The sequence below is a fragment of the Anabas testudineus genome, chromosome 16, assembly GCF_900324465.2.
Source record: "Anabas testudineus chromosome 16, fAnaTes1.2, whole genome shotgun sequence".
In the NCBI taxonomy this organism is placed as follows: domain Eukaryota; kingdom Metazoa; phylum Chordata; class Actinopteri; order Anabantiformes; family Anabantidae; genus Anabas; species Anabas testudineus.
This window is the reverse complement of record NC_046625.1, coordinates 13,516,321-13,531,105: the sequence shown is the minus strand read 5'-3', so window position 1 is coordinate 13,531,105 and position 14,785 is coordinate 13,516,321. Positions and strand designations below refer to the sequence as shown.

General features: G+C 36.9%; 1 protein-coding gene across 2 annotated transcripts in view; it reads left to right on the top strand.

Moving 5' to 3' along the window:
• The window catches only part of LOC113169919 (sialoadhesin-like), a 20,264-nt gene extending 5,479 nt beyond the window's left edge, over positions 1 to 14,785 (top strand). The window contains exons 2-11 of one of the 2 annotated variants that reach the window (XM_026371714.1): positions 4,095 to 4,164; positions 4,325 to 4,687; positions 5,285 to 5,575; positions 5,678 to 5,929; positions 13,231 to 13,482; positions 13,575 to 13,832; positions 13,941 to 14,031; positions 14,120 to 14,212; positions 14,308 to 14,380; positions 14,463 to 14,785. In XM_026371714.1, coding sequence (XP_026227499.1) covers positions 4,116 to 4,164; positions 4,325 to 4,687; positions 5,285 to 5,575; positions 5,678 to 5,929; positions 13,231 to 13,482; positions 13,575 to 13,832; positions 13,941 to 14,031; positions 14,120 to 14,212; positions 14,308 to 14,380; positions 14,463 to 14,498 — 1,758 coding nt within the window. In that variant the 5' untranslated portion in view covers positions 4,095 to 4,115 and the 3' untranslated portion in view covers positions 14,499 to 14,785. The remainder of the gene's footprint in view (positions 1 to 4,094; positions 4,165 to 4,324; positions 4,688 to 5,284; positions 5,576 to 5,677; positions 5,930 to 13,230; positions 13,483 to 13,574; positions 13,833 to 13,940; positions 14,032 to 14,119; positions 14,213 to 14,307; positions 14,381 to 14,462) is intronic. The other variant, XM_026371713.1, reaches the window with a different exon arrangement.

Below are 14,785 nucleotides of genomic sequence, written 5' to 3'. Positions count from 1 at the left end.
ATCGTACAAAAACATGTACACAAATTTAAAGCTTTTGAAGTTCTCTATAGTAACATAACAAGTGTAGATACAAATATAAAGTCTGCTCAGCCGATGCCACTAATTATCATTTTCAGGCCGTACTCTGAATTCCTTTGTGAATTTGCAGATTTCCTCTCAAACCTAGCTGTTTCAGTAGACAAATTTAATTGCTGGAGATTTTAATATTCACAGACCCTCTGAGAACAGCATTTATGTCCATACTGGACTCAATAGGAGTAGATCAGTGTGTAGTAGGACACGCTCATAAAGCGGCTAACACTTTAGATTTAATAATATCCTATGGATTATGTATAAGAAATGTACTTACCCTTCCACTGTCTGAAGTTATCTCAGACCACTATCTTGTCCTAATATAAGTGTGTCATATTAATAATGTATACTCAGCTCCGCACTACCGCATTAAACTTATATTCACATAAACTACCGCACAGGATTTTATCAGTTATCTCCCAGATTTATCAACTTTGATTGGATCACCATCTGACCATACAGAACAGCAGTCTGTTCTTAAAACAGACTGCTCTAAAGTTAGAACGTAAATGGCGCCAAACTAAATTGTTAGTATTTCAGATAGCATGGAAGGAGAGCATCCTGAACTATAAAAAAAGCTCTTAGTGCAGCTAGATCAACGTATCTCTCCACTCTTAACACTAGATTTTTATTTAATACAGTAGCCAAATTAAGTAGAAAGAAGACCACTGCAGATATCTCCACAACAACGTTGTGCAGTAGTGAGGACTTCATGAACTTTTTCAAAAACAAAATTGTAAATTTAAGGCACAAAATTCAAGCTTTAAAACCAGACAATTTAATTGACGCAGATGATAAACTAACCACAAGAGAATGAACTAATTTCACTCATCTCTTCTGCAAAATCTTCAACCTGTACATTAGACCCTATACCGACACACTTTCTAAAACAGATCGTGCCAGAAATAATACAACCCCTGCTGAAAATCATATATTCCTCACTCAGCTGTGGGTATGTCCTAAAGTCTTTTAAATTAGCAGTTATTAAACCGCTAATCAAGAAACCTCATCTCGACCCCTGTCAGCTGTCCAATTACAGGCCGATATCAAACCTCCCCTTTATCTCCAAGATTCTCGAAAAGATATTAGCGGGACAGCTATGCTCGTATCTACATAGAAATAACATAAATAATAATAACATAAATAATAATAATAATAATAATAATAATAATAATAATAATCAGTCAGGATTTAGGCCTCATCACGGCTCTTGTTAAAGTAGTAAATGACCTCCTATTGGCCTCTTATCAGCGTAGCATCACTATGCTTGTGCTACTTGACCTCAGTGCAGCTTTTGACACCATTGACCATAGTATTCTCCTTCACAGATTAGAAAATGTTGTAGGAATTAAGGGAACAGCCCTCTCCTGGCTTAGATCCTATTTGACTGACCGTTATCAATATGTGGATCTAAATGGCAATTACCCTAAATATTAAAAAAATACTCCTTACTTCAATCATGGTAAATTGAATGACTGATAATATCTCATACCTTTTCAGTGTAAAACTTTAAAGTTAAAGTGAATGTTACATAAACTACCGTATTTTCCGCACTATAACCTAAAAGTCTTAAATTTTCTCAAAAGCTGACAGTGCGCCTTATAATCCGGTGCGCCTTATATATGGACCAATATTGAGTCAGTCACGCTGTAGAACACGGGAACAGATGTTTAACATTAACGAATCAATGGTGCAGAAGTGGAGGCAGCAACAAGATGACCAAGTAAAGACGACGAGATGGCTACAGTTGGAGGACAAACTCCTATCTTTTATTTATGTAACTGAAAGAAACTAAATTAACAAATAATACACATCGTTACACATTTGGTATGTTACACTCGCACACGCTAGCTTGACTTGAATGAAGCTAATTACAATAACGCGCACACGTAATTTATCACATGTAACAACTAACATACTTCTAATGACAATAAACATGTTAATACTTACAAAGACAAATGCTTTCCAAGGCACAAACGTATAAATCAAACTCAGCAGAAACATGAACCAGTTGGTTTTACTGTGGAAACTAAACTAGCTTAATTTACCGACGGAGAAAATACGTCAAAGCTGTTCTATTGAACAGAGAGTGGAAAGAGCGCTCACTCTGCAACTAATTATCTTAACAAAGATCAACTAAAATACAACACTCTCACTCTGGTCAATTTTTAAGAACAATACTATAATACTTTTTAGCTGCCTTTGTCACAACTTATTGTTATTCATTTATCACATGAACTGAAAGGCATGATGGCAACCTATTAATAAAGTTTGACCGACCTCTCTGTGTGAGAATCCGCCGACTACCTTTCAGGCTGACCTCTTATTTTGAAGGTCCCGTTTCCGGGCGGAATGGTGTTCATGCAGCAGCTTGACATTCATTAAACCGGTTGATTGCACCTGTTGCACCGGACAATCTCATAACAAACTAGTGTGGAGGACTTAAAGTACTGGATGGCTGAGGATTCTGCTACATGGATTATTGCTTTGGAGAATGGACTGTGATATTTTTTCCCGGTTTGTGTTTTGTTGAATGCCGTTGTTGGATTATTTTGGATTTCCTATTGGATTTGGATTATCTATGTTTCAAGGACTTTGATTTCACCAGACTCCTTTTGTGTTTTTCTAAAGAAAAGACTGCTCAGCTGATGCTTGCGCTGTAGTTTTGTTTGTGTGCCGCAATAAACGCACTGAACTGAGTAGATTGCTTCGGCCTTATTATTGGTCCTACTAACTCCTGACACTGACTGTTTTGACATTTCATTTAGCACAGCTCCATCTAATGTTGCATAACGTAACCCCAGCCTCTACTGTAGCGTCTTTTCCATGCGCCTTATAATGCGGTGCGCCTTATATATGAAAAAAGTTTTAAAGTAGGCCATTCATTGAAGGTGCGCCTTGTAATGCGGTGCGCCTTATAGTGCGGGAAATACGGTACATCACAATTGCATTTCTGTTTTGCAGGAACATCCTTTGATGACTGAAGAGATACTACTTCTTCTAGTTCTTGAAGGACTGTTTTTAAAATGGAAGAGCTTGACCAGCTCTCATGCTGATGCACATCTTGACAAATTGTGACAAAGAGTTGGACATTTAAAGGTGTTCCAATCACATCTGTGGCCAGAGGTGTATAAAATGAAGCACCTAGGCATGCAGACTGTTTTTACCAACATTTGTGAAAGAATGGGTCACTCAGGTAAGGTAGAAGTTAACTGCTACCTCACTTGCACAAGACTAAGTGTGAAAATAAACAGGAAGACACATCTTTAGCTTGATGAGAGGGTAAATGCATGATCAGACATTTGCAATCCAAGCAAAACTCAAAATACACACATACACACACGCACATGCACACACTCTTCCTGTGACATTAACTCTAATTATAAAGAAAGAATAGGAAATCCTGCCTTCACTTCTGGACATCTCTGATGAGCACTGTGTCAGGTAGAGTACATGTCATTCGTGCTTCTTTAGTAAATCTTTCTTTAAACTAAAGGTGAATTAGACCAAACTTGATCTGTAACTATTTCAACTAAAGGTGAATCACAGTGGTTTGTTACTAACATATAGTCTGTTAACACAATTTAAGGATTTTACAATAATTCACCAGACAACAAAGATTTAGATTGATAATCAAATGAGTAGTTGTGTAAGGACGTAACAACACATAAAATATTGTGATATAACAAAAGATGATCACACACGCAAAACATTAAACATTTTATAAGAAAATGAATTAATTATATAGAGCTGATGAGATTATTATTTATTCCTTTTTTATGATTACATTGACAGTAAACCCTGGAAATCTAAACAGCTCACGGAGAATAATTCTATATTATAATATTCTATATTCTCTATTAATGATTAATGGTGACTAACATAGATTTCCTTTGATTCCTTCATATCCTATTTTATGTGTAACATTGTAGATGTTTGTAGTGAAAAGGGAATAGAAGTCAGAGTCATCTCTGTTCAAAGGGGAACCACAAGAACCAGGAAATATGTCACTTTGTTTTCAGATCTGAACCTGAGAAGACGAGATGGGTGTTTTCAAATGGCCTCTGTTCTTTGTGTTCCTTTGGTTTAAAGGTATTGTAAAGTCTCTACACCTACAAATGATCTTTTGTTGCTCATGATCAGTCAGATTTTATATTTATTGTAACTCAGATTTAGGTGAATTTGAGTTGACTTTTTTTAATCCTGTGTTCTCTGTTCTCATGTCGTCTTTTTCATTTGAATTTTATCACAGTTGTTCAAACTGAAGCCTCCACTTGGACCGTCACGGTGCCATCATCAGTTCAAGGCATCGATGGATCCTGTGTGGTTATCCCCTGCTCATATAACTACCCAGAACCAGGAAAACAGATCACTGGATACACAGGGATTTGGTATAAGGTGATAGAGGATGTCATCTATCACAAAGACAACAATCAAATTAAGCAGGAGTATAAAGGACGGACAGAGCTGGTGGGAGACATAACACAGAAGAACTGTTCCCTGAAGATTTATAGCCTTCGTCAAAGTGACCGAGCACCTTTTTATTTCAGAATTGAACTTGGAGGCTATGACCAGCATTCTTACAGAAACAATGAAGTGTCCATTACAGTTATTAGTAAGTAATATTCATCTCTTTTAATAATATAATGTAATATTGGTTCTTGTGGTCCCTTCATCTCAACTCAAAAGATCCTAGTTGAACCTTTTTAGCTCAGTGGTTACACAGTGATGGAATGATCTACACACCTCTACAGACCATGAATAACAAGTTGCGATGACAGCAGTTACACCATCATCACTGTATCCTGAATGTCTCCAACAGAATCAGTCCAATTAAATTTAAGAAACAAATGTATTTGGTGACAGAACAGATTAAATTAAATTTAAAGATGTATGAAATTAAACAAATATTAAGAATTTCCTACATGTTAAATTCTGGGACCTCTTCATTTTTATCAATCCTGAAGTTTTAAATAACATTCACTGTTTAAATTTATAAGTGTTCCAATTGTTAATTGCACACAACTCCACTTTCAGTTTGTAGACACATACTGAAACTGCTGCTGTGTGGTGACCACAGATATTTAAAGACGTCAAAGAAAAAGATGTTATATTCTATATTTAGTCAGAGTGAATGTTGATGACAGCAGCAACACTACACAACAGATCCTTTCCAACAAAGGTCTCTTGTGTGACCTTCTTGTTGTTACAGGTGCCCCACAGCCCACTGTCTCTGTGAAAGAAGAAGTAGTCGAGGGTCAAAATGTGTCTGCTTCCTGCTCTGTGTCTCACTCATGTCCCTCATCTCCTCCCGAATTCACCTGGACTCACTCTGGCAAGAAGCATTTCCAAACACAGCAGCTTACCGATGGTCAGTGGAAGGCAGCGTCTGTTCTGACCTTTCACCCCACCAAAGATGACCACAACAAGCCTTTATCATGCACTGTGAGATACAAAGGAGGTTTAGAGCGGGAACAAGCATCCAATGTTCTCAAAGTTAAATGTAAGTGTAAATAACAGAGGTGATAAAAGTTAATGCTTTAAACATGATGTCTGTCAAGAACATCACAGCATCATAAAGAGTTAATTGTATGTTTCTGTGCAGACGCCCCTGTGAATGTGAAGGTTGACTACAAGTCACATGTAAAAGAGGGAGAAACTGTGCAGCTGAAGTGCTCCAGTGAGGCTAACCCTCCTGCCAACAGCTACCTGTGGCACAATGAAGAAGGTGCTCGGCTGCATCAGGGACAATCTTACAAGCTGATAAATGTCTCCAGACACACAGGTGCCCTGTACTGTACTGCCATCAATACAGTAGGAGAAAGCAAATCAAGCCCTGTGCAGCTCAATGTGTCATGTAAGTAAACAATCAAAAACACAAAGAGAAACTTGTTTTAATCTAAACATGATGAACATTTTAATCAACTCCTACATTTGTTGTTCTGACAGTTGCCCCTGAGATTAAGAAAATCTGCTGCTCCTCAGAGGACGATGTGGTAAAGTGTGTGTGCATTGTGGAGTCCAGTCCTCCCAGCATGGTCCAGTTTGTGCTTTCTGACAGAGTCTTATCAAGCACCAAGACAGAGACACATGGTTTTAATACCACTGAGACTCTGCACACTAAATCTGGATCTTCTGAGTTTGTCCAGTGTCTGGCAATCAACACGTTGGGCAATGTCAGCCTCACATTCCCTTTAGCTGTCAATGGTAAGATGTAAAAACATGTTTAGTATTTCTAGAAGGCCTGACCCATCTGTCATACATAAAAATAGTTTATATTATAACAATGACTTCACTTGGTTTCTGTTTGAACAGGAAAGATGCAGAATCTCTATATTTTCATAGCTATTGGAGCAGGCACAGGTTTGGTGATACTTCTAATAGCATTGGGAGTTGTCAGAAAATGGTAAGTTGATATAGAAAGTATTTGTTGTCATTGAAATAAGTAAAAAACAGAGGATACTACAGCATGTGTCACAGAGACAAGAATAAACCGTTTATCAAAATGAGAAAATGAAGCTAATGTTGTTTGGTCTAATGCATGTTTATGTGGATTTTGGTAAATATGTTTGTTTTATTATCCATTTTTGGTCCTTTAAATGTTTATAGGTTATTAAATATATCCACATTATGAACAATATCTTTATGTTGAGCACTATGTCAACAGAAAGTCAACTTCTAATGTTTTATAGAGGATCATAGTCTGTGTTTAGTTTTGCAGTTTGGGTTTATGTGTAAGGTGTTCATAATGTTTTTCAAGGTCCTAAATTAAAACATATTATTTTGCTGGTAGGGGACCTGGAGATTTGCCAACATTTTATGACAGTGTAACCAAGACAGCAGAGACTGTGGAGTTCCAGTATGACACAACAAAACACATTCACATTCTGTTTATTTATTCATGCATTTGTTCTTTTGCAATAAACAAAAGTTTCCCTGTAATTTAAAATGACACAGAGAAGAAAACGTGATTTCTTTCTGTGCTCTGTCAGAAAACAGATGGATGATGAAGATATACATGACCCTGATGATCCTATATATGGCAACATGGAGGTATGTGCAGCTTCAGCTTCAATTATTCATTTTTTATTCATTATTTCCATGGACTTGAGAAAAGAGTGAGTTAATCATCTTTCCTACACAGACTGACTGTGATGAAGAGATCTATGCCAATGTGTAAGATCACTGAACTCTCTGTAAGAGCAGCTGCCATCTCTGAGCCTGTTGTCTGACTGATGTGGAGCAAAGAAGATAAAAATAAACAACATGGTATTTTATCATATACGTGTGTGTGTGTGTGTGTGTGTGTGTGTGTGTGTGTGTGTGTGTGTGTGTGTGTGTGTGTGTGTGTGTGTGTGTGTGTGTGTGTGTGTGTGAACTGCTGAGAGAGTAGCTACAGAGAAGCAAAATTAAAATTTTATTTAACGGACCAGTGAAAATGAACTGTTGGATAAGAAAGTCAAAGACAATCAAACACTGTATTTGCAAAAACAGTTTCAGAAAAAAATAAAATGTATGTAAGAAATGAAACCACAGAGAAAAAAAGAGAGCATTTGGTAGATTTACTATTTATCATGTGTTTTGCTTTAGCAATAAAACTCAACACTGCTAAGATGATTATTTGGTCTGAATCCTCTTTATCTGAAATATAAACCACTAAATGTTACCGTTTTAATTTCAGTTTGAGGAGAAACATGGTATAATGGCTTTCCCCTAATATAACAAATATAATTTAAATGTACTAACATCCACCTTAATTCATAAACTGGCCATCTCAGTAGTTACTCATACATGTTGGTCAGGTGGTGGTGCTTCAACACTGTTCAAGATCACTTAAGTCCACATACACATGTACAAAAGCAAAATGTCAGACACAAAATGTTCATTCTGCTGAAGCCGACTTTGCCCAACTGGTGCCACTGATTCGTCTTGCTCCATGTCTGACTCTTGGTCAAAAAATGCCAGTAGCCATGTCTTCCAAGAACACTCTACTCTTACTATTGTACTATGTAGGTGTTAGAGCAGCCTTTTGACATGGTGGTTACAAATCATCTATAAAACAGTTGAACAGTCTCAAATATACAGGACTGCATTATAAAGTACACAGACTTGAAAGTTGTCATATTTCTCTTTACTCCTCCTATATTAAACCTTAAAGCAGCTACTGGAAATGTTATTATTCTCTTGTGCAAGATGAAAGTGCAACAACCTACATTAAAAACTTGAATGTGCACGTTTTGCCTCACTCTAATTTTAAATATCAGAATTTCTTAGAGATTATGCAAATCAAACAAAAAATCCAATTTTCCTGAAGATATTACATTTTTATTTACACATGCTTATTTTTAAGGTCTCTGCTTATGTTTTATGTAAGTTAAATAAAAGCGCATTCTTATTTTCTCTTCTCATTTTTTTGCCCTGATCAGGAGAACAACCTAAAGGTGAGAAATAATATTAATTAAAAAAATGCGAGAATCATTTTAATATTCACTGGAACATGAGACGACACAATTTTCTTCATTAAGTGTGAAGTGAATGTGTGAATGCATCAAAGCCGAAGTAAAGCTGACTCAAATGTATAAGGATTTAAAGTTGCGTCTATGTTTTGAGGACATCCAAACTTAGATTCTAACATAAAACCTTCAAGTCAAAAACAGTCATAAAGAAACAAATAGGCCGTGCTTATCTTTAGTAGACCAGCAGTACAGACGTGATACTTGAAACTTGTAAAAATGAAAGTGAGACACTGATGTGTTCCAAACAGCCTTTACATGATAGCATGTTTCAACACTTTTAATGAGTGTTTGTGTTTGAAGACGTTTTGTAATTATTGATTGTTTAATTAATACAAAGCACTGACTGTTAACTCATTAATCAGCAGTAATGACTTGTGTTGTTGATGCTAAGTTTAATCTTATTTTGAGAGTTATGATTAATTGTTCCTCTGATGACAGAGGAGGTCAGTTCTTCAGTCTGTCACGCAGGACTCTTTTTAAAATGTTTATATTTGTGAGAAGTACTTTAAACTCTATTCTATCTTATTAAAAGTGAATTACAATATTCCAGTCTGGAAGTAATAAATGCATGGACTAGTTTTTCAGCATCTTTCTGTGATAGGATGCTCCTACTTTGAGTAATATTCCTCAGGTGGAAGAAGACAGTTCTAGAGATTTATTTTATGATGTAAATGAAATCTGATCAATTGATTACTTTCTTCTGGTTTCATAGATAAATATGGCTGGGTATCATCTGCATAGCAATGGAAATTTAGTAGAGTGTTTTCTAATAATATTGCCTAAGCGGGTCATATATAGAGTGAAAAGAATCAGTCCAAGACCCCGTGGATCTTCATAACTAACTTTTGTGTGCATGGAAGACTCATCATTAACATGCACATACTGAATTCTACATGATAGATACTATTTAAACCAGCCTAGTGCTGTTCCATTAACCCCAATGACATGTTCCAGTCTTTATACTAGGATCAAATGCAACAATCAGAGAGAAAGTTGTGTATGCATATAGAGGAAACAGTTCATATTCAAAAGCGTTAAATCACATTGTTTTAATCACTGTGTTAACAGAACGTCAATCTGCAAATGTTTGTGTTAACCTCTCTCTGCAGTTTGCATTACTGGTTTCAGTGTTTGTGTAAAATGTCAATACCATTTCCTGGTTAGAAATTCATAACCATTATTCTGCCAGTAGGCGGAGAACAGAGGATACTGCAGCATCTCACATGAGTCCAACAAAGGGGGAAAAGGCCGTGCAGTTGCAACATACGACAGCAAAAAGTTTTCCATTTTTCAACATTCTTAGAATTAATAAAGACCAAGTCTTTGTGTTCTGTGTCGATCGTGTTTGATTAAAAATGTGTTTAAATTAAAACACATTATTCTGCTGAGAGCAGACCTGGAGATTTGCCAACATCTCATGACAGTGCCACAAATGCAACAGAGTCTGTGGAGTTCCAGTATGACACAACAAAACTCATTCACACATTCACATGCTGTTTATTTATTCACGAATTTGTTCTTTTGAATAATGATGATGAAGATACACATGACCCTGATGATCATATATATGGCAACATGGAGGTATGTGCAGCTGTCGCTTCATTCCTTTATTCATTATTTTCATGAATTAAAAGAGTGAGTTAATTATGTTTCCTACACAGACTCAGATGAAATGATATATGCCAATGTGTAAGATCACTGAAAAAAAAAAACAACTTATGGTATTTAATTTATGAACTATACATGTATTTTATATACTTTTTTACAAAGTAAAATGATTGACTTTTGATGCACTATTTGGAGTTATTGTTTCTCTTCTTTCCTGCTTGTTTGAGGTCTATCTGTGGGAAAAGAAATACCATTAAAACCATTAACCATTGATAAACAATGGGTTTTTAGAGTGGTGATGACTTCAAGGAGTCTAGGTTTCATGAAGTGGTTAATATGTCTCATAAAAATAAAACAGCAGAAGTCAGACTTACTAAAATAAAGTCCCTCTACACCCAAAGAGGGAAGTAAGAGCAGCTGGGGGGGCATATTCCTTGCCAAAAGCAGGGGTGGTTATCTCACGCAGAGTATAAATCTAGGTTTGAAAACAAACTAAAGAAAATTCAAACAGCTAATTAGACTCCTTTTCCTTCTTGGTGATTGTATTGACAGTGAGCTGTGAAACATCACACAGTGCTGGATTGGAATTGTTGACACGCAAGAAATTGTAAGAAAAACAAAAGAGCATGAAAAAAATGGATAATCAAGATTAACGTATCCTTCCATGGTAAATACAATGATGTGACAAAAAAAATCAGATTTTGTGTGCGACAGAGTGGATGTGTGTTGCATTAAAAGTGGAATGGAAACTAGACAAGTCATCTCTCTTCAGGGGGAAATGACAGCTATATCACAAGAACCTGGAAATATGTGTCACTTTATTTGCAGTCTGACCCAGACAGGACAAGATGGGAGCTTTGACATCACCTCTGTTCTTTGTGTGTCTTTGCTTTAAAGGTATTGTGCATTATCTCAGAAATATTCTCTTGTTGCTTGCCAGCTGTTTTCCACAGTCTGTTATTGTCTCTTTTGCTCATGCAAACAATTTAATTTTCTATTCTATTTTTATGCAAGCACACTCTTGGGCTGGGTTCTTAATGTTCTATTGTTCCATTTCATCAACTTTTCTTTGTTTCTTATCACAGTTATTTACACTGAAGCCTCATCTTGGAGCATTACGATGCCGTCCTCTATAAAAGGTCTCCTTGGATCCTGTGTGGTCATCCCCTGCTCATATAACTACCCAGAACCAGGGAAGAGGGTCACTGGATTCAATGGGATTTGGACAGACTCGACGGGTCATGTTATCTATCACAAGGTTAATACTAAAATTATGCCGGCATATCAGACACGGACAGAGCTGGTGGGAGACATCACCCAAAAAAACTGCTCACTGAAGATCGATCCCCTTCAACAAAGTGACCAAGGACCCTTTCGTTTCAGAATTGAAATCGAAGACTATGACAAATACTCTTACAAAAACAAGGACGTCTCCATCGCGATGATTGGTAAGTAATATTAATGTCTTTCAATAAAAATATTACTAAAACAGCTAATGCCTTGATTTTAACATGATTTGATTCCAGTTTTCTCATAACATTTATCTTTTTTTTTAAAAGTCTCGGTTTAGGTTTTGATTCTGCACACTCTCAGTTCCTTATTTGTGTTATTGTAGCTGTATTTGCAAGTTTAGTCAAAAATATAATGTGAACTTAGGTTTCATTTCTCAAGATGGTTATCTGAAAAAGGGGCACGGCACCCGTTTTAAGAATTTGTTTTCGGCCTGTTCTGCAGTTTAAAATTATACTGAGTGTAGCTCTGAGTGTATGTGAGGGATGAGGGAACAGTTGTTGTGGAAACATAACAAAAAACTTGCTGTGGTACAAAAATGAAATTTTCATTCTAGTACTGTTTATTTTGTTTATTTCTTAGCTAGAAATGAAGCCTTATTTGAGAGCAACTAGCTTTGTTTCTGTGCATTTACACCACATCCATCTGGAATACATCATTTTTGACTTTGACTTTTTGTCTTTGTCTGCTAAATAAGATTATGGTTAAATTTACTTTGAAGAAAATTTCCTGGATTATGGGAAATTTCTCCTAAGCTTGCTTAAATTTAAAGTAACCTTACCTTAAGTTACATTAAAATGAACCTTAACCACAGTTTTCAGTGTTTTACTATTGTGTACACAAGTGTATGCAAAGTTCACAAAGAAACTTGCTTTGAGACTAAGTGTTCTCAGTTCCTTCCTAGCAATATGATATTTGCTATTGCCTATTAACCATTCTTGTTCTTACAGGTGCCCCACATCCCACTGTCTCTGTGAAAGAAGAAGTAGTCGAGGGTCAAACTGTGTCTGCTTTCTGCTCTGTGTCTCACTCATGTCCCTCATCTCCTCCTGAATTTACCTGGACTCACTCTGGCGAGAAGCGTTTCCAATCACAGCAGCTCACCGATGGTCAGTGGAAGGCAACGTCTCTTTTGACCTTTCACCCCACCAAAGATGACCACAACAAGCCTTTATCATGCACTGTAAGATACAAAGGAGGTTTAGAGCGGGAACAAGCATCCAATGTTCTCAAAGTTAAATGTAAGTGTATACTGCAATACATATACGTGCAACATTGTATAGAAGACTGCTACTCAAAATAAAGAGTTGAATTTAGGCACTCAGTCTGAGACACACACAAATGTAGTACAAATACCAAGTGTGGTTTCTTTGGCAGAATGTGCCAGTACGTACTTCCTCAGACTGGTGCATCTGGTCTAAAGGTGAAAGAAAAGAACAAAGTGGAATAAGTAAATAAAGAAAAATGGGCCTGTCTGGCTTGTTGGTTGTATAGGTGTCTCTCTCTAACCAGTATCTCCACCAGCCTCAGCACCAGCAGTGGGTTGACAGGGGTGGTTGTGTTCAACAGGAAGAGAATAATACAACAATAGACACTTAATAAATCTATTCTTTTATATTACATATTGAATTAAGCTACATGGCTGTAGTTTCTTTTTTTAATCTTATTGTTCCCAGCTCAGCTTTTGACACTATATAAAGAACATCACAGCATCATGAAGAGTTAATTGTATGTTTCTGTGCAGACGCCCCTGTGAATGTGAAGGTTGACTACAAGTCACATGTAAAAGAGGGAGAAACTGTGCAGCTGAAGTGCTCCAGTGAGGCTAACCCTCCTGCCAACAGCTACGTGTGGCACAACGAAGAAGGTGATCGGCTGCATCAGGGACAATCTTACAAGCTGATAAATGTCTCCAGACACACAGGTGTCCGGTACTGTACTGCCATCAATACAGTAGGAGAAAGCAAATCAAGCCCTGTGCAGCTCAATGTGTCATGTAAGTAAACAATCAAAAACACAAAGAGAAAGTTGTTTTAATCTAAACATGATGAGCATTTTAATCAACTCCTACATTTGTTGTTCTGACAGTTGCCCCTGAGATTAAGAAAATCTCCTGCTCCTCAGAGGACGATGTGGTAAAGTGTGTGTGCATTGTGGAGTCCAGTCCTCCCAGCATGGTCCATTTTGTGCTTTCTGACAGAGTCTTATCAAGCACCAAGACAGAGACACATGGCTTTAATACCACTGAGACTCTGCACACTAAATCTGGATCTTCTGAGTTTGTCCAGTGTCTGGCAATGAACACATTGGGCAATGTCAGCCTCACGTTACCTTTAGCTGTCAATGGTAAGATGTAAAAACGTGTTTAGTATTTCTAGAAGGCCTGACCCATCTGTCATACATAAAAATAGTTTTCATTATAACAATGACTTTACTTGGTTTCTGTTTGAACAGGAAAGATGCAGAATCTCTATATTTTCATAGCTATTGGAGCAGGCATAGGTTTGGTGATACTTCTAATAGTATTGGGAGTTGTCAGAAAATGGTAAGTTGATATAGAAAGTATTTGTTGTCATTGAGATCAAGCAGAAAAATCTTTTTTGTTCAAGTCTGGGCTTTCATTACTCTGCCAGTAGGGGGAGGATTAGCACTGTGGCAACATCTCAAACAAGTGCCACAAAAAGAGAAAAGGCTGTGGAGCTCCCTCACTATGCCACAACAAAAAGGTTTCAGCTATTCACCTTTCTGCAAAAACAGAGACATGCCATGTTTTAAGTGTGGAATATTTTTCAATGTTTACTTTGTGCATCGTGTCCTATAGTATGGAGATGGACCATGATGATGTGCATAGCCCTGGCATTTACAGTAATGATCATATATATGGCAACACGGAGGTATGTGCAGGTTTCTTCTTTCATTTATTTATTATTTCCATGTACAAAAGAAAAGCGTGACTTAATCATGTTTCCTACACAGACTGACTGGGATGAAGCGATATATGCCAATATGTAAGATCACTGAACTCACTGGAAGAGCAGCTGCAGCCCCTCTGCCTGTTAACTGATTGATGTCTGATTTTTTAAACTGATAGGATACTAGTTTATGGATATTTGATGTATACATAACTTCTATTATGAGTATTATTTCTCTGTATCCTGGAATTTATACATTACTTTGGTCAAACAAGTTACTTGTGTGTTGAAATACCTGCAATTGATGCATTTGCATTATTGTTTCTCTTCAGTTTTCCTGCTCGTTTGATCATCAGTAAGATGCTATGTGTTACGAAAAATATCCAT